Source organism: Etheostoma cragini, chromosome 6, assembly GCF_013103735.1.
Source record: "Etheostoma cragini isolate CJK2018 chromosome 6, CSU_Ecrag_1.0, whole genome shotgun sequence".
Lineage (NCBI taxonomy): Eukaryota > Metazoa > Chordata > Actinopteri > Perciformes > Percidae > Etheostoma > Etheostoma cragini.
In genome coordinates, this window is record NC_048412.1 from 14,721,690 (window position 1) to 14,741,481 (window position 19,792).

General features: G+C 41.0%; 1 protein-coding gene and 1 long non-coding RNA gene across 33 annotated transcripts in view; one reads left to right on the forward strand and one right to left on the reverse strand.

The window, feature by feature from the left end:
- LOC117946871 (protein 4.1-like) overlaps positions 1-19,792 on the forward strand; it is a 34,864-nt gene that overhangs the window by 11,498 nt on the left and 3,574 nt on the right. For 9 of the 32 annotated variants that reach the window (XM_034875320.1, XM_034875306.1, XM_034875302.1 and 6 more), the window contains exons 3-29: positions 960-1,268; positions 1,398-1,502; positions 1,631-1,749; positions 2,099-2,317; positions 2,551-2,638; positions 3,005-3,157; positions 3,580-3,677; positions 5,335-5,507; positions 5,599-5,715; positions 6,428-6,685; positions 7,068-7,199; positions 7,338-8,228; positions 8,978-9,208; positions 9,329-9,538; positions 9,655-9,864; positions 9,994-10,221; positions 10,314-10,529; positions 10,706-10,903; positions 11,027-11,260; positions 11,406-11,576; positions 11,710-11,916; positions 12,109-12,294; positions 12,990-13,195; positions 13,536-13,604; positions 13,735-13,779; positions 14,478-14,540; positions 16,034-16,213. In XM_034875320.1, coding sequence (XP_034731211.1) covers positions 1,215-1,268; positions 1,398-1,502; positions 1,631-1,749; positions 2,099-2,317; positions 2,551-2,638; positions 3,005-3,157; positions 3,580-3,677; positions 5,335-5,507; positions 5,599-5,715; positions 6,428-6,685; positions 7,068-7,199; positions 7,338-8,228; positions 8,978-9,208; positions 9,329-9,538; positions 9,655-9,864; positions 9,994-10,221; positions 10,314-10,529; positions 10,706-10,903; positions 11,027-11,260; positions 11,406-11,576; positions 11,710-11,916; positions 12,109-12,294; positions 12,990-13,195; positions 13,536-13,604; positions 13,735-13,779; positions 14,478-14,540; positions 16,034-16,213 — 5,061 coding nt within the window. In that variant the 5' untranslated portion in view covers positions 960-1,214. Of the gene's footprint in view, positions 1-959; positions 1,269-1,397; positions 1,503-1,630; positions 1,750-2,098; positions 2,318-2,550; positions 2,639-3,004; positions 3,158-3,579; positions 3,678-5,334; positions 5,508-5,598; positions 5,716-6,427; positions 6,686-7,067; positions 7,200-7,337; positions 8,229-8,977; positions 9,209-9,328; positions 9,539-9,654; positions 9,865-9,993; positions 10,222-10,313; positions 10,530-10,705; positions 10,904-11,026; positions 11,261-11,405; positions 11,577-11,709; positions 11,917-12,108; positions 12,295-12,989; positions 13,196-13,535; positions 13,605-13,734; positions 13,780-14,477; positions 14,541-16,033; positions 16,214-18,554; positions 19,556-19,792 lie in introns of those variants that run through there. The other 23 variants (XM_034875308.1, XM_034875319.1, XM_034875324.1 and 20 more) reach the window with 17 other exon arrangements.
- On the reverse strand, positions 17,134-17,596 carry LOC117946873. Its single transcript, XR_004657115.1, has 2 exons — positions 17,523-17,596; positions 17,134-17,235 (listed from the first exon to the last, which is right to left on the reverse strand). It is a non-coding gene; the product is annotated as an uncharacterized LOC117946873 (long non-coding RNA).

A 19,792-nucleotide genomic window follows, 5' to 3' on the forward strand; every position in this document is an offset into this window, starting at 1 on the left:
TATATATATTAAAAAAAAAGACTACAGCCAGGCAGCTCATCTTATCACAAAGACCGGAAATAAAGTTGACTAAATCTACCTACCAGCCTGTTTAAAGCTCTGGACGTACCCGTTTTATCATGTCTGTTAAATCGGTGCAAAATCCAAAGTGTTAAAACTACAAATGAAGTTAGGATTTAACAGGGATTTATGTGCCAGACTGATTATTTTCTTCTTGCCACTGTAAAACAAGATTCCTGCTCCGGTCCAAGGAATAGTTACGCATATTAATTGACCCCCTGTTGTTTTTACGCTTTGGTTTTGGACTGATTAAATAAAAAGATAAAGCTTGTCGAGGCAATTTTTTGAGCGTTCGAGGCACAGGTAGGCTTTGGACAGAGCCCGGGGCCAGCTGTTTCCACCTGCTTCTGATCTTTATGCTAAACGTAACGGAATATTTAACGGAACAATCTTCTAACGCTAGGCTAGAAAGAGAAGAAGGGCATTTTCCAAAATGTCAAACTTTCCTTTTTATACTGTGTGAGAAATGAGACAAAGACAGAGCTTTCATGTATACACATTGAGGCAGCAGACTGGATTCTCGTACAGGAACACATGTTTTTTTTCTTTCTGATTAATTTTTTATGATGTGGACAGCTTGCTCAGCGAAAGTAACCCAGCTGGTTTGAGCTGAAAGCTTGGTCTGAAACCAAAATGATCTATGCTGGTCTGAAACTACAGCAAGCATACAACAGCAGTATTTGTTGTTTACGAACATCTGTAGTTGTACTAATTATAACATGGTCCTCATTTAAAAAAAAGAACAACTAGAGACCTTCTTGTGGTGGGATCACACTAGTCTTGACTCCAAATCGGGCCAGGGGGAAAAAGTGGGTTGGGTACCTTTACCTACTTCACTGCACTCCACTACTACACTGTATTGGACTTACTTTGCTAATGTCTTGTGTTGACTGTACCAGCAGGCTCAAGAGGAACACAAGGAAGAAGCTGCAATAAAGGAGCCCGAAGTTGTGGAAGAAGTGAAGGAGGACACGGAGAAAAAAGAGGAAGAACCAGCAGAACAGGAGAAAGAAGCCAAAGGAGAGGAGAAAGCAAAGGAGAAGGCAAAGGTGGAGAAGGCAAATAAGGACGAGGCAAAGAAGGAGAAGCCTGTAAAAGAAAAGAAGACAGAGAAGAAGGTAGAAGAGGCCAAAGGCTCCAAACGTCAGAAAACCATGCAATGCAAAGTCACCTTACTGGACGACACTCAGTTTGAGTGTGAGCTTGATGTAAGAAACCTCCCAAATTATACTATGTAGATATTCTACTATAACATGTCGCCCCTGTTAAAGGTTCACATGGTTATAAAGACTGAGGAATATCACTCTCCCTCTGTTTGGTGTGTCTGTCTCATGTAGAAACATGCTAAAGCTCAAGAACTTCTAACAAAGGTGTGCGACCACGTCAACCTGCTGGAGAGAGATTACTTTGGCCTCTGTACCTCGGAGACCCCAAACGGCAAGGTAGGCCGGTTTTTCTACTCCGGTAGTTTTAGTTACTCTGCAAAAGCATAATTTTATATAATAATTTTTCATGATGCTGAAATTGACTGTGAGCAGTTGGTAATTATTTTTCTTCCCTTTTTCTGCAGACATGGTTGGAGTCCACCAAAGAGATCAGGAAACAGGTTTCAGGTGCTGTGTATGAGTTCACATTCGGTGTAAAGTTCTATCCTCCCGATCCAGCACAGCTAACTGAAGACCTCACCAGGTGAATGTCTCTAGTGTAAAAGACACAGTTTAACATTTAGGGAGATTGCTTATTTGCTGAGTTGTGACATGTTATTTAGTGAGCTTTAAAAGACGCAGGTAGGGAGGTTTTTAAAAAACAACTTTGGACAGAGCCCATGCTATCTGGTTACTCCTGCTTCCAGTTGTTATGCTAAGCTAAGCTAAACTCCTGTTGGTTTTAGCTTAGTATATAGAGTACATACATGAGTGGTCTCCACCTTATCATCTAACTCTCAAGCGTGTTTTTCTAAAATATGGTCACTACAGTAAAATCTGAATACAGTTTTCATGTCTTAATAAGTTGTTTTCTCCTTTTACATGTTATTTAGGTACTTTCTGTGTCTCCAGCTGAGGAAGGACATTATGAGTGGTGTTCTTCCCTGTTCCTTTGTCACTCTGTCCCTGCTGGGCTCCTACACAGCCCAGTCAGAGCTGGGAGAGTATGACCCAGAGCTCCATGGACCAGATTATGTTAAGGAGCTGAGCCTGGCCCCAGGACAGAGCCAAGAGCTGGAGGAAAAAGTGATGGAGTTGCACCGCACATACAGGTAATCAAAGGGGACGGGCATTGTTCGGAGCAACATAGGGATGGCAATCTTTAGTTAACACATTTGTTTTATTAAGTTTGACTAAGCACAATTCAGCAGACACAAACTGTGAAGGACCTCTGCATCTTCAGCATTTATATAACCTTTTAGATGCATGATCTGACCAGTCCTACAAATAATCCTGACAATGAAACACGTCTTAATAAAGACCCTTATCATCTGTGTGTTGCCAGATCTATGAGTCCAGCCCAGGCAGACATGTTGTTTCTGGAAAATGCCAAGAAACTGGCCATGTATGGAGTTGACCTGCACCAAGCTAAGGTCCGTTTTTTTATTTGAATGATTGTACCTGTTGAGATCAGTGTTGTGTGGGTTGGTGCAGGGTTTTCATGGAAATTCCAAAATGCCAAAGTCCATATCTCAAGGAATTATCGATTTCCTTTTGTGTCATTGTTTTTGCAACAGCATGCTTGTGTTACATCAGTCGCATCCATATTTTAATTACAAAATTGATGTCAGGCCTCTTTCATAAAAAAAGGAGAGACTAATATAATTTCAAACTCCATGACCTTAAATTCCATGTGTTCAGTAGCTTGAGAAAGTCTGCCTCCCAGTGGCTGTTTATTGCAGGTTTAGGGCGACGGCGTGTGATGAGACAATATCATTATTGTTTCATCCCGTGTGCAGGATCTTGATGGTGTCGACATTACGCTGGGAGTTTGTTCTGGTGGTCTGATGGTTTACAAGGACAAGCTGAGGATCAACCGTTTCCCCTGGCCAAAAGTGCTCAAGATTTCCTACAAACGCAGCAGCTTCTTTATCAAAATCAGGCCATCAGAGGTAAGTCTGAATTAACATTTTCCATTCCGTTTTTTTGTGTATGTCAATTAGATTAGAATAGTTTTTATTGTTTCTGTATCTCATCCAAACAACCAACGTGGCTCTTTTTCTTCTATCAATTAAAATGTTATTGTTGGATTGTAATCCCACAGCTATACAAATGCAGAATATACTATATATTTGACTTAACAACTGCGTTTATAAATGCGCTTATTACTTACTTATTCCGACCAAAATAATACAAACTCCAATTCAGATGTTGATTCTAGACCTTCCCTTTTTAAATTAGTTTTTATTTTATCTATTTATTTTCAGATTTAAGAAATTACTTTCAATTGACTGGGATACATGTCATGCTGCACGGCAGAATAATGAGGTCACTAATTCAACTTTGACTTTATATTTTGTTTGTTGGCTTACAGCAAGAGCAGTATGAAAGCACAATTGGCTTCAAACTGCCCAACTACAAAGCCTCCAAGAAGCTGTGGAAAGTTTGCGTTGAAAACCATACCTTCTTCAGGTAAGACCAGGTCCATCTTGCCTTGTTGTGAATGACACCTTCCTGCCCTGCAACAGAGGTCGTTCTGAGGTTCCTATTCTCTGGATAATTGGCTAACCGGTCCCTGCACCTGAAACCTAATATTGTCCCCCTGGCAGTTTAACCCACGCTGCAAACTCTGGTGCTATAAAATAAAGCCAGTGCAGAAGTGCCATAAGAGAAAAACATGCTCTGGTTTATTGGCATTACTTTCAACCAATCACATTCGAATCGGGCGGTGCTAAGCCCCAGACGGAGCAACGCTGCCTCTGCAAAACAGCCTCTGGAAGGAACTTGTTTTGATAAACATGTTCGTTCAAAATGTGCTTTAGTCGTGTAACAGAAAACTCAAATTTGACAAAAATAAGGGATATCCGGCATAACCTCCAGTGGCACTGGAACAATCCCGTAAAATGAATGTTGTCCGCACAATATAGACTAATCCCATAGACCCCCGTGTTAAAATGCCAAACTTTACAGCAGAATTAAACATGTTTACAGTTGGTTTTGTTCTATATTAGTAAATTAAGCCTTCATGACAAATTTTTGTTAGGCTTAAAGTTCTGCATAATTATGAGCGTTCCGCTTTGATTGATAGGTGGCTGCCATCACAGTAGGCAAGCATAAACTGTAGGCTTCATTCAGCCCGCCTCAGCTCCATCCACACTTCACCTCTTAGCCCATTTTTTGTCTTAGCCAACATCAACCACTTCCAAGAGAGTGAGGGCCGCTTACCTCAGAAACCAATGTCACAGTCTACATCCAAACTCTGTGCAATTTCATCCCTGTGCAATAATTATTTCACACTGCAAATCACACTGTAGACAAACCTTATTTATCATTGTATTTTTATATGTGTGTATATGACAGGGCTGGGCAATATATAGATGTTGTATTTATATCGCGATATGAGACTAGATCTCGTCTTAGATTTTGAATATAAAGTAATATCGTAATGTAGTAAGTGTTGTATTTACCTGGTTTTACAGGCTGCCTTACAGTCCCTTTTTAACCCTTACCAGACTGTTCTAGCTGTTATATTATTTACCTTTACCCACTAAGTCATTATAAATCATTTCTGGAGAATATTTATAAAAAATCTCATTGTGTAAATAACATTTTGTTAAAGCACCAGTAGTCAACCATACAATATCGTTGCAATATCAACATCAATGTTTTTGATCGAGAATATTGGGAAATTTGATTTTCTCTTTTTATCCCAGCCCTAGTAGTAGCGTTTCAGAACTGTGCCCCTTACCCCCCTTTTTCTTTGGCACCAATTATTTTCATCCGTGTTGTTACATTTTTCTTACGTGAATGTTGACATTGGAAAAGAAGTGGCTTCAATCTTGTACATATGTATAATGGCAATAAAAGGCATTCTATTCTATCATATTTTATACAGTCTATGGATTAATCACAGAGGAAAAGCTACACACCCTGTGGTCCTGACCTCAGAATTAAACCCTTAAAGGTTTTATCTACTTAAGAAGATAAAGTAAAAATTGTTGCTAACCTTGTTGCATAACAATGACAATTTTTAGGCATCCTTTGATGTGAAATGATGTAATATACTGTACATTTGGAACTGCTTAATGGTAGGTGGATGAAAATGAATTTTTTTGTATTTGTCCCTCAGAGTTCCAACGGTAGAGCCCCCCTCATCACGTCGCTTCCTCGTCTTGGGCTCTAAGTTTCGATACAGCGGGCGTACTCAGGCCCAGACCCGCCAGGCCAGCTCCATGATTGACCGCCCAGCCCCTCGCTTCACACGCTCTGCAAGCAAGAGGCTGTCCCGTAATATAGATGGAGGTATGTGCATGAGTGTGTGAACCTGTTTTAGAATCATTGGATACCAGCACAGGCTCAATAAGCTACTCTCTGACTCGTTTCACTCCTGCAGCTGGAGATGAAACTCTCCAGTTCCTGCAGCGACTCTCAGCATCAACCAGGTCTGACGTTGATGATTGGTTGCTGATGCTGACATCTGACAAACCTCAGCCTTTTCCTGAATTCCCAGGTACCAGGAACTGTGTGAAGCTGCAGCATCGCTTTTTGGGCATTTTTACATTTGTTTTGTTCTCGCTTGCGAACAGCCTCATCTCATCTGGCTCATTTGCTTTCATGCTTGTAATCCTTTTGGAAAAAAATGTCTATCAGATGGAAAACTTGTCAGAATGTTGAGCTATTCTTATATGTGGGTAAAGTCGCCCACCTTGTACTTTCCATGGCTTGATTGCAGGATATCTTTGGTCAGTCTGAAAGAAAAAATAGGGAGTTTCCTCACATGCTTTAGTACACACAGGCATGTTCGGTCTTGAGGCTGCTCTTCCTCCTTTTTTGGCATTTTCAGAAGTTGCTGCTTGATGCGTGGTGCACATTGACTGTCATTTGCTTATAGCTTTTACCTTTTTATGTTCAACATCTTAACTGACTAACTCATTACCGCTTCCGTGTCTGTCAGTAAAACAGGATAAAGCTGGAACTTTAAACATTGAAAAGTGATGGCCAGTGTTGCCCTTTTTATCTTTTCTTGTTGTGAAGGATGAGAGGAATCTTTTATTCAGCTTTGTACTAACCTCAGCTTACTGGATTCACAATAGGCTGGTACAAATGCTTGTTATCGCACTTGGTCCAAAACACGCTTGAAGCACTGTAAAGCATTCACAGTGGCTGTCATCTCTCAAGCAGAACCATTACATAATTTCTATCACCTCATCATCTCTCCACAGCCAGAGAGGAGTCGGAGCAGACTTTCATTCGTCCCTGGGAGGTAGGGAAGTCTGTTCACACAGTCACAGTAAAATGGCAGGACACTGAGACTGAGCAGACTGGCTCTCAAACCACAACCCAGGCAGTCAGTCAGCCGTGGCAGGAGCTGGCATCGGATGAGCAATGGCAGAGAAGAAAGGCGGACGAGTGGTCTGCCCTGCTCAGTCGTCTTCCTCCTTTTCCCTTTGTCCCACCTTTTGATGTTGTAAAAGAGCCAGGTATTTACACTTTTAATGCCTGCTCTTGGCTATTTATAGCCAGACGTTGTCATACTCAAATTCTACCTCAGATGTTCCGGGCGAGGCTAGGCTCGGCTGGCATCCATGCTAGGTTCTTTAGCTAGTTTGCTAGCTAGTAAAGTAAATCTGAACCCGGATTATTTTAATCTTTCACTTTGGCTTGGATTTTAAGGAACCTGCGATTTTTATTCTCTTGTGGCCAGCATGCACTTTATGAATTACACACTGCATTATCCTTAAAGGCTTATATATTTAAAAAAGCAAATGGTGCTACTCTGCCCGGTTATCAAGCATTTGCAGTTTGAGATTTGTGTGTGTTTTGATATGAAAGTGTTCAGTATTGTTTCTCCGATGTTGTCAGCTAAGATCAGCTTGGCAAAAATGAGCTCTTTGGACCGCCTATTGCAACCAGCACTGACACAGCAAGATGATTGGTTCCTTAACTTTGACCGAATCTTCCGCCTATCCTCTCTTCAGCATGTTGACAAGCCATGTGAGTTTCTTTGTGTCACTTTGTCTGGAAATGTTACCTTAGGAATTTGAATACTGATGGTACAAATACCTTTAGCAGCCTGTAATGTGACTCCCATTTCAGTTCTTTTATGGGTCATTCTTTTGCTTTCCCCTTTATTCCTCCCAGACTCTCCCCAAGCTCAGTTCCAGGTCCAGGAGAAGGATGAGCTGGGCATGTGTGTGGCAGAGCAGGAAGTGACCAGTGAGGAGGACATTGAGAGGCAGCAGGAAAATGAGATCTTGGTCCACAAGCTGAGAGTGGTGGATGTTTTGGAAATGAGGCTGAGGGAAGTTAGGGATTTAGAGGAAAGGTTACAAGTAATGGATGAGACTGCAGAGCTACTTCAGGAAGTAATAGAAGAAGAATTGGGAAAAGAAGAGGTAGATAAGTTGAGACAGGAAAAGGACGATTTGGAGGAAGGAAGAATACAATTTGAAGGTGTAACAGAAACAGTCTTGAAAAACTCTGTGAGGACAATAGGCATAGAAGAGCATGAAATAGATGAATTGGAAGAGCAAATAAAACAGGTGTTTTTAAAAGACTTGGTACCTGAAGAGGAAGACGCCAAGGGTAAGCAGCAGAGTGAAAAGGAGGCGACAGATGAGAGTCCATCAGATGATGGCTTGAGAGAGAAGCTATGCGAGATAGAAGGGGAATGGAAAGATGAGGTGGAGGAAAAGTTAAAGTCCAGATCTCCAGATGTCTCCAGTACCACTTCTGTAGAAACATACCAGAAGGTGGAGCGTAGGATTAAGAAGAGAGTGACTATTGTAGAAGAGAGAGGGCAGAAGGGGGACGCAATAGAAAAGGTGCAGGTACAGCGTGATGAAATGTCAGAGGAGAGTCTAGATAAAGATGGGACATTGTGTAAGACCGAAATACTGGAGGAGATAACTCAGAGAGAAGTCACAGAGAGGCTTCGTGCTGAGGATCAATCTCAGGTGGCAGATAACATCTGGTTCATACTTTTTGACCGCCCTCCATGTAGAGCTGTTTTTAAACCAGCAGGTACAGTATGGCATTGTGCAAACAGACATCTACTAATCTTTCTAATATCACTATCATTTCCTTCTCTGATACATGTGTACTGTAGTTTACATTAACAATGGAATAGTTGGAGGTAGAGAAACCCTCTTCAGATTCAATAGAAAGGACAAAGTTAACAGGATTATTAATTGCTTCTCCCTTTCGCTCTTATGATAGGATTTAACATTTAGAAAGTACTGTCTTAGTCTCTGTAGTGGGCATAGTTCTGGGTTATTTCAGGTGGACGAAGTGTAGAAAAATTAATGACAGTATAGTAGACAGTACCAGTGGTTGTTGTATAGTAGATGTCCTTATTTTGCAAAAGGGGTAAAGATATGGATATGACAGGAAAACAACCACGGCCTAATAAGTCATATAAATGATTATCATCCATAGAGTCAAATCAGCTTAAACAAGACACACAGAACATTTATTTCAAACCTCCCTCCTAGCCAGTGAGTCAACATGCCACTAATACATAAGCATTAACATACTATATTAACCAACTTGTGTATTGTTTTTCCAAAATTGTACTTTTCATTTGCTTAAATTACGTGTTTTTGATGCTTCACTGGATTTGCGGTCTAACTAATATCTTTACTTTGGAAATAGTTTTGTTACAAATGAGAATAACCCGCCACACCCTGTCCATCTTCTTTTACTGTGAGCTTTCTGGCATTGCATGTTTGCGCCCACGTTCAAAGATTCTGTGTGTTTGCTTTCATAATTAGTTACCACCGTGGAACGTGCTCAAGTGGGTGAAGGCGAGCATTTCACCTCAGAGACTGAGATTACTACAGTTGAGGAAAAAACACAGATTATAGTAGAAGCGGGACAAAAACGAGAAGAGGAAGTATGTTTTGTACCAGAGATCCCACCACCACAGACCCTCACAGAAAGAGATGATGACTGGTTTGTGTTGCTGGATGCTGTCCCCAGAGAAACCTCTTATGTACCACCAGGTACTGCAAAAAAAACCTGTGCTGCTTTTCAAGTCTTTGGCTCTTTTGTGCTTTTTGTGCTTGTTTGATACTATACAGGAAGTGTGTACATCTGACTTTCTCGACTTTTACTCATACTAGTTACCTTGAAGGGAAGAGACCAAATGGGTGCAGAAAGGTTTGTCTCTGTCTCTGATGAGATTAGAGAAGCAGTGTCTGAAGAAAGAAAGCTAATAGAAGAGGCGCCAAGACATCTACAAGTAATCCCACAACAGCCAGTGACCAACAGAGACGATGACTGGTTTGTGTTGCTGGATGTTGTTCCCAGAAAAATGCCATATGTTCCCCCAGGTATTGCTAAAACGTTGGTTTTTTTCGTGCTTTATTTTGTGCGTGCTTGCTAATATACAGGACGTGTGTAATACTGCTTGTGTTAAAAGACTTTCTCCTAACTTTACTCATATCAGTTACCTTGACAAGAAGAGACCAGATGGGTCCAGAAAGTTTTGACTCAGTAACTCAAACTACTGCCGAGGAGGAGATTAGAAAAGTAGTAGCTGTAGAAGAGTCACCAAGACCTCTACAAGAAATCCCACAACAGCCATTGGCCGACCGAGATGATGACTGGTTTGTTTTGCTGGATGTGGTTCCCAGAGAAATATCATATGTACCGCCAGGTATTGACACAGTACTGCTTTACAGCTTTATATACACAAGCAATAGTTATGAGCTCTGCAGACACACTCATCTGTAAATCCCCTGTGTTGTCCATGTTGTCTGAGGAGTTTGCATCTCTTTTGTCTTAGTTGCTGTTGCAGAGCATGTTAAAGTGTCCCCAGAAGATCATGTCTCTCTGGTTGAAATAACAGCCATTGTGCAGAGAGAAAAAAGGGTGGAGATTATTGCAGAAGACACAGACATTAAAGTGCTGGGTGAAAAGCAAGTAGCGCTGCCACAAGCTGTGAGAGAGATAGAAGATGATTGGTTTGTGCTGCTGGATGTTCCCACCAGAGAACCATCATGTGTGCCACCAGGTATTGTGGACTTTTTTTCCAGGCCCACCATAAAGACTTACTAGCGTATTATAAGTGTCTTACAAAACTCTTTTCATTCTTTCTGTCATTAGTTACAATGGTCGAGTATGTTCAGATTTATCCTGAAGAAAGCGTTTCCACTGAGGCTGAAGCGATAACAGTAGAGTCGAGGAAGGAGGCTGTAGTTAAAGAGATTGGGATACAAAAAGAGGACAGAGGACAGCAGAAAGTATCCCAGCCAGAAAGAGATGATGACTGGTTTCTTCTGCTGGATGTTGTTCCCAGAGAAACGTCCTATGTACCTCCAGGTACCCACAGCCTTCAAATGTCTTTATTTTCTTTTGCACACATATCACACCAAAGAAGACCATCTCACAAATGTGTCACACAAACTACAGTATTCAAAGATGATATCTGTTGTTAAATTTGAGGTCATTCTTTATTTTTGGGCTGAAGTTTGAGTACAAATTCTGTTTGCTTTCAGTTTTTCTGGCGGTACCGAGCCAGATTTATCCAAGTGTTCAACCTCAACGAATTGAAGTGATAAGCATAGAGCAAAAGCTCCAACATGTTGATCTTAAACCGATTAGACTGCAGCCTTCTCAACCACTGTCGGAGAGAGATGACGACTGGTTTGTGCTGTTTGATGCTATTTGTGAAGAGGTAGTCCTACTTCCACCAGGTATATGCAATGTAATAAATGTTTGCACCCCACTCTTTGCCAGTGTTTGCAACTTCTAACTTGCTTTGTTTGGTGGATACACAAGTGTCACTCAGCTTCTTTGACTCTGTCTATTTGTCCCAGTTACTCCTGTTGAGATTATTCCGGATATGAGCAAGATGTTTAAGGGTGAGGTGACTACCACAGAGACTAGAACATGGAAGAAGATGATAATTGGTGTGAACAGCCTGCAAGATGTGACAAATCTGTCTGAAATTAGAACTGGCAAAATTGCAATGCCGTCAGAGAGAGAAGGAGGAGATGATTGGTTTGCCCTGTTTGACATCATCCGCGAAAAGCCTGGCTTCATACCGCAAGGTACCTTTCAGCGTCTGCATATACTATGCTAAAACATTCAGTTGAGTCGACTGCACTATTACCTGATGCTTTCAACCTTAAAAGGCTCTAGCAAAAATAACAAATAAATGCATCAGATTCTTTTACTCGTATTTCTTTGTGTTAGTTGCTGCGGTTGAGCGTATTGTGGATGTGGGGGCAGCCACTGAACCCAAACCCATATTTATCCTGGAAGACGTGAGGTCCCCGGTGAAGTTGGTGGAGATGAAACCGTCACATCCAAGACAGATAGATGACGACTGGTTTGTGCATCTAAATGTTGCAGCAAAAGTACCAGGTATTCTGCTATTTTACGTGGCTGCTGTGAGACAGAACAACACAGGGTCTGTGTGTGCCTTGCAGTTTTATTACAAATCTCATCTTGTGGAATTGTCTTCTGACTGAGAAGGCTTTTGTGTATTCTACATTAGCGGCAGTGAAGGAAAGTATCCGTACGCATCCTGAAGTAAGAACAGCTAAAGAGTTTGCAGCCATAGAGCAGAGAGCCCAGCAGAGCATTGCTATAGTGGAGGATATGTGGCAGCAGGAGAAGACCGTACAGCAGAAACCACGTCCAGCAGTGAGAGAGGTGGAAGATAATTGGTTTATTCTTCTGGATGTGGCCACTAAGAAATCAGGTATAATAAAAGTAAATTAGTCCAGCGATACATACAAATATTTCAATTTGATTTCTTTTTGAATGTGAACAGTTATTCTAATATGTGCACATTTTGTATCTGAAGACCAATCAGTCATTTCATTTGTCTATTTCACTGTAACTACTTTATTGTATCTACTTTATTTCCACAACAATACTCTGTTTGCTTTAGTCGCTGTCCCTGAGCGCATCCGCTTCCCAGCAGAGGTGAAATTTCCAACTGCTGTGGCAAAAACAAGGTTTTCCGAGAGGAGACCACAGTTTGAGAAAAGGATCCTGGAGGAAAGACGTCCACTCACACAAACCTACGTCAACGATGATTGGTTTGTTCTGCTAGATGTTGGCACCAAAGAGTCAGGTATTTTTGTACCTGTTTGGGTTTGTTGTTTTGCAGGAGAACCGCGCACACGCCGTCTTGCTGTTGCTCCATGAAACACTTAGCAGCTTTTGCAGCGTGTTTACAGGATTCACTGACTTCTTTTCACGAGAGAATGTGTTTACAGATGGCAATGCACATTCACTATCATTCAAGGACCACTAACCATGCTTTGGTCGCAGATTGAAGAAATCATGCTTTCTAAATCTCGCATTTCACCAGTTCAACCACCCTGAGGTTTACGACTCCTTGCAGCCTAACGTCATCTGCTTTTGCATCTATCATCGGATCGCAACGAGAACTGATCAATGCTTTTGCTCTCATCCCACTTTGTGGATATTCGCTTCTGGCCCACCTCAGGCTTTGGCGTGTGCTTGTCCTTTTAAAAAAAAAACATTGAAACAAAGCATATGAGGTACTGTATACCTGCAGTGTGTGTGCGCTTATACAGTATGATCACATTGAGGCTTGAGACTCTAAGTATGATGTGGCCGCTTTCATAGATGCGCTTGTGTGTGTGTGTGTGTGTGTGTGTGTGTGTGTGTGTGTTTAGATGTTAGTAGCTGTTCCACTTTGCATGTGAGATGTGCACACAAATCATATCTTTTCAGTTTAAAACATAGTTCTAAAACAGATTTCCTTTTATTTACATTCACATTTGTCTTTATTCGGTCTAGTGGTGATAACACAGAGGGGCACCCGTCCTGTCAGCGCTCCAGTCTTCTCCCAGGCTGCTCTGGCTGAGGCAGGGATCCCCATGAACCTCCTCGATCAGCCCCAGACCTCAACTCCAATCAGGACCAGCCGGCAGGAGGAAAGAAAGCTGGAGGTTACTGTAGAAGCTGTGGAGCCCTCAAAAATCGAGACTGTGGTTGAGGTCAAGGTATTTAGAATTCCTCCCTTATCGCTGTTTAACAATCAATCTAAATGTTTATTTACAGGAAATACGTGGCATCATATATGTGTTGAAACCATACATGCTGTACAGGATAGCTGTTGCCCGTGAAAAATCATCAAACTATTTATAATGTGTCCCCACACTGATTATCTGGGTATTGTGATTGTGGATAATAGACAGATAGTAGATTATGATAACTATAAAATGTAAAGAACTATTTTTGATGTTATTGCTTCATAGTTTTTGATAATAAAAGATGCTCAAATAGCAAGCAGAGATTGTTCTCGGTGTCTGAGTGTGAACTGTGTCTCTCTTGCTGCTGTAGCCAGCAGCGTGGAGGGACCAGAGAGAAGTAGACTCCTCCCTGATAACCACCATCAATGGGGACATTCAGGTTAGTGTCAGACACAGGCCTCTTGCATGTGGCCCCTCAGAAGACTTGTTTCCACTATGGCTGCGATGTGAGTGTTAAAGCCAACAAGCAGAGGATGCTAACACGTGTCCCTCTCTCCTCCCCGGGGTAGCACGTGTCTGAAGTGACGAGCACGGAGGTGGTGCAAATACGAAAGGTCAGATTCTTAGCCCCGTATACGTTTCCGTAGCCATCTCTCCACCTCCATTCCGACCATCTGGAGCTTCTCATCCAAAAGACTAATTTCACCCTCTTCTCATGCTGTGCTTCGATACGGCTAGGTTTTAAATGAAATCCTCATCAGGTTCAAGGCACACCCAGTAGATTTTAAGAGTTAGAAAAATATAAGAATAGGTGGAATATGTAAATGGTAACTAAGAATAAGAATATGTCCATGAGAAGAGACTATGCTTGGCTCAGGATATATGTTTTTACACACATTAGCTGTAAAGGTTTGCAAGGCATTAATCTTCTCTCATTGCTTGCTGTTGTTGTAAACCCTGGAATGCACACATGCATGATGATAGATTTGTGCACAAAAAAGTGGCATGGTAACTGCTATTTTATCACACTCTACCGTTCTTAATTTTCTTTCTCATTATGAAAATAGAAATTGTAAGTCAGTCCTCCATAGCCTTTCAGGCTCTTTGTTTTGTTACTACATTACAGTCTGATGCTCACAGGATCTTAGCCCCAAACTATTTTGCATGCAGAATCCTCACAGCTCTGTTTGTCTGTTGTATTAACACTGTAGTGACTTTTGTAGATTGCATGTCCAACGTGTGGCAGTTTGATGCCAGCACACAGGGGAACTGAAACAAACCCACACTTTTTTGTTCTTTTCATTTTTCACAGAAAAGAGCTAAGAAAATTGAGGGTGACTCAATTTATATGAGACATAGCCTTTTAATGTTGGAGGTTTGTATCCCTTCTGGAGATGTCGGTCTCTATCTGTATTTTCTTGCTCTTTGGCACAACAGCTACTGTTTAATATCATGCTTGCATGTGGCCTGATTCACGCTTTTCACATCAGTGTAACGTGTGTGTGTGTGTGTGTGTGTGTGTGTGTGTGTGTGTGTGTGTGTGTGTGTGTGTGTGTGTGTGTGTGTGTGTGTGTGTGTGTGTGTGTGTGTGTGTGTGTGTGTGTGTGTGTGTGTGTGTGTGTGTGTGTGTGTGTGTGTGTGTGTGTGTGTGTGTGTGTGTGTGTGTGTGTTGCAACGGAACTCTAATTAGGATGTTTCAGGAGAAAGCTGTTGAATTTACAACAAATAAGTATTTGGTTATGGTCAGGATTCTTACACTTGCATTGGTATACATTAACCTGTTAAGGATATCATCCTTAAACTGTTACTGTTCACAAGCAGCTCCATTTTAATACAACATATTTTTTTCAGTATTCTCCTGGTCCTGCTTTTGCTCCTTGTCTTCCGTGTTATTTTCTAACTTGCCAGTAATGCATCACAATTTCTCAGCAGTTATGCAAATGCAATCTTCTGAAAATCAAAATGATTATACATCTTTGATGTTCTATGTAAAAGCAATGGAATTTGGAGAAACACTTGTCATGAAGTTGCTCTTTAGCACCACAATAGTTCATGATAAACAGTGAAACACTTCTGATTATAAACTAGATCATGGTCTGCAGTATGTTTGGTAAAGGAATTCAATATCTTGCAGATCTCAGTAAAGATCAACTTGATGCTAAATGTTGCCAAATGAGTGCTGCTGCCATTGTTTGGTTCATTTGTGTTAAATGAACAGGTTCCCGTTCATACTAACAACTTGTTCCATGTCTGCCACCATCTGCTCTCCTGCTCTTTGATTTGCAGCTTGTTTTCACAACGTGTTTCACTGCAAGCCTGATGCAATGAAATAGAACCCTCGATGCTGTGCTGTGTAGTTTAGAGCTCCTTCCCATCCAAAATCCAAATAATAATCAACTTTGAAAAATCACGTCGACGACTCCTCTGATTCTTACGTTTTTATAAACCAAGGTCTGGTCTCCTGAATAAGCTGCCAGACTTGATTTTCGATTTTGAAGAGGAGTCGTAATAATCTATCTAGAATCCACAAAGTACGGTTGTCTTTTCTAATTTATGTCCCATTAGAATCCACAATTAAACCCTGCTTCTGCTTGTTTTCTTAATCAGCAATAACTGAACACAAATTGTGCAAGAACAGTTGAAAGCAACGTAATCTGACTTTTTTTTTTTATTCTCTTCTGTTTGTTAATTTCTCCCAACTACAAACACATCCTTTTATCTTCCCTTTCCCTCCCCATCCAACTTTTTATCTTCACTTCGTACTTTATCTCCATTTTGTTGTTTCCGTTCTCCAAATTCCTGGTGTCCTCTTTCCCTCCCCCTCCCGCTCTCCACACTTTATTTCCCCTCTTGACTTCCTCCATATAGGAGTTTGATAAGCCTCAGGAGGACCTGCTCCGGCACCATGCCAGCATCAGTGAGCTGAAGAGGAACTTCATGGAAGCCGCCCCAGAGACCAGGCCCAGTGAGTGGGACAAGCGCCTGTCCACGCACTCCCCGTTCCGTACCCTGGGTATTAATGGTCAGCCCCTGCCCAGTGCAGACGGGGTAAGTCTCCCACGGGAACCCCTCGCCACCAAATCCTTTTTTAGTTGATTTAGCCTACAGACTAAGTCTGCCAGTTCAGGAATTTGCGCAATAAAGCAGACAGTTTCCTTTTAAATTGAATAAGAAAATCATCATGAATACCAAGAATTCCTGAACTGACTAGGTTAAATCTGTGTTTATACATGCGTCCTCACTTTTGTTTTTCATGGCTCTGCATTTTCAAAGATGATTGCACTGGTGTGAGCAGTGCACATGTATTTGAAATGGAACAGAAGAACCTGAAATTCTTGCCAACTTCTTGTGTTTAAGTCATTTCTAAATGTTTGTGTAATTTGAGCATTGAATTGCTACATTTGATTGGGTTCTTTGTCAATTATGAATTTATTCAAATGAAAGCAACTGGTAGAAGACGGGATCAGGCTCTTCCAGTTGACAGTCTGAGTGTATTTGATTGTGTGTGTGCATGTACGGACCTATTCAAAGAGATAGCATGTGGTATGCAGCACATGCATGTTTGACTTGATGAATAGGGTCTGTACTTCTCGTCTATCACTCAAAAGACTGATGTGGGTGAGGCATCTTTGGGACAGGTTGTCCACTCTCTGAGAACTCACTTTGGTTCATCGTATCTGCATCGGATGCCTCTGAACTCTGACATGTTTGTATTGCATGACTGACGGAACTGACGTTGAAAGATTTACTGCATGACTCCCAGTTGAAGTTTTGCACGTTCTGCTGACACTGAGCAGAATTGGGGGACCCACCCCCCTCCCCCCCTTCATCTGTCCTTATTGCATTGATGAGCTTTCTTTCTTTAGATGATCTTTAAATACTTTTTGCTTTGCACGCTTTCTTTTCACGCTGCTTTTACATTTTCTTTTGGCTGATGCTCTTTCCAAGCTACGGTTGTTGTTTTTTTTCCATGAAGAGACAAGGCCTCATTCACAGTTGTATAAATCATTTTTGCACCACTCTCCCTATTGTAGAGAATACTTTAACTATCACAGAATTCCTTTATAAATCTTATTACAACATAGGACAGCTTTTTGCATTCCTCTTCTGTCGGGCAGGTGCGTAGGTTGTGACCAAAAGTAGCAGATTAGGAGTTTAGAAAGAATACCACATACTGACAATTACGCAAGGAATTATTTATTTAGAAAATAAAACGTTTCGGTAATACAACATTTCAGTCTTAGACCTTCATCACCTGATGAAGGTCTAAGACCAAGACGTTGTATTTTCTAAATAAATAATTGCTTGCATAATGGTCAGTGTGCGGGATTCTTTGTAAACTTTATAAAACTAATACAATTGTGTCATTACTGGTATTAATAGTTATAATGACGTTAAAAAGATTACATGAAAGCTATTCAGCAAACTAGAAACAGATTCACATTCGGTTTGAGCTGCTGTCATATGAATGAACAAGTGTAGTTCTACTGAGGTTCATGTTTCATGCCTTTTGGTGAGACATAAACTCCACGTCAGCATAACACAACGCATAAACACAAAGCATTTTTTATCTTGGACATAAATGCCTCTGAGTACATCAAGTTGTCAGGATGCATTAGAGTTGCACTGAAACCAAAGCAAAGCTGACAGCTTAAAGTCTGCAGTGAGGAGATGAATCAGAACAAACATACACCATGTTTGATGTAAGCAGTCAACAATATGACACTGGTCAAATGTTATCTGCCTAGTAGAGTGGACACACACTGTGTATGCTCAGTTTAACAAGCCATTTTGTCATTCTACTTAACCTTCAGTCGTGTATCAAAAATAGACTAAGGGGCCCCACTGTGAGAAAAGGACACATTGATATTAATGTTGACATTTGTCATGCAACTGCAGAATCACTCCTGTTACTTTCTGACCCGTTACTTTCAGCTCAGATGAATGGTATGAATTTTTCACTGCGTTGTTGCTATGCAGCAACCTCCAGACAAATCAAATCTATTTACCACTCACACAGTTAACTGGGTATCTGCGCCAATTTAACATCCTCAAGCTAAAGGCCCAAGATCATTCCAGCTGTACTGACTCAATTGGCCTTAGGTTACTGAGATTGCTCCATCTCAGAAATGTATAACAATATTTTTTTAAATAAGATTCTACAAATGTGGATGACTTTCTGTCTTTTCAAAAAAAAAAAAAAAATTGTTGGACGTGGAATAATAAAAGAAAAAATTGCATGTGCAAGTAACATTTCCATGCTCTGGATAACAAAAGTTACTACCAAAATCACATTTTCATAATTTCAATCAGCGGTTACTGCGCAATTCTGGCTTTTTTGGTCATTTCAAAATTCCTTCCTCTCTCTGCCCTCCTCCTCCACCTTCAGTTTGTCATCCGCCTCCCACGCGGCCCCCTGCTAGACTTCTACTCCAAACGCAGCTGAGGGGCCGTCTCGACCCTGCGGAAATCCCACACAGGTGCGAGTGTGACCTGCGGAGACCGCACCTAACCCATCCACCCATCAACCTCTAGCTTTCTCTTCTCCTCCACTCCTCCTTCGCCTTCTCTTCAACATCATCCGTAGCATTCTTCATCTCTCATCCTCTGCTCTACTGGAGAAGCTTCCCTTTGTTCTGGCCTATGTGGGACAAGACATTCATTTCTTCTGTTTCCCACTGCAGAACAATTGACCTGGTTTCTACAGCCAGAACCAATCCTGTTCTCCAAAGTTGATTAGGACTGGAAATGACAATCAAGGCACTACTCTTTTGCATTTTCTGTGTTGTCTTTTGGACTTTAAATCAACCAATATTACCCAACAACTGACTTTTATTTGGAGGCTTATAATGTCTGACCATATCGATTTGAGCCTGCTTTTATACACGTTTGAAGTAGATTTCTATTGTCGGTTGTCTAAGGATGTTGTCTAAACTGATCACTGTGATTTGGTTTATGGAATTATAAACTTTTTTTCCTAAACCCACGTTAAGTAAGCACCAGAAAACAGCAGTCTTGTTACTGAGAAACTTAATATTCTTTGTCACAGTTAAGTATTTCCTGTGATAGGAGACCTTGAGGCAGCTTAATTGTAATACTTATTAAAACTCTTTCTCCTTCACTAGTTTTTGGCGATGCAGTATGTAGCAACTGCAAGAGATTACTTGTTGCATGACTTTTTGACAATCAACTTTGACCAAAGAATAAAAGACCGTTCATATGATTGTTTCTTCTTTGAATCTGTTACTTAAGCTTGCGATTTTTCTGTAAAGGAAATTATATGTTGGTCGTGGATGACTGTCTATCAAAACTAGTGTACGCGCCATGCCATTTTTGCAGTCCCACCCTTTGGAAAGAATATTCAAGCAAAAAAAATCCATTTTATTCTGACGCAAACTAAATCCTATTCATGTATGAAATAAACAATACGGAGCAATACCTGTATTCAGAATCCATCTTATTTGGTGACACATTGTAGCATGCGTCATGTGGAAATCAGTGGAAGTCATTTTGATCATGAAGGGATATATGAGTAATGTTTTGTTAAGCTGTGGCGTTAAAACTGTGTTGATTTTGTCATATAAATTCTAATATAAGCCAAAATCATTATCATCTTCCTACAGAGCT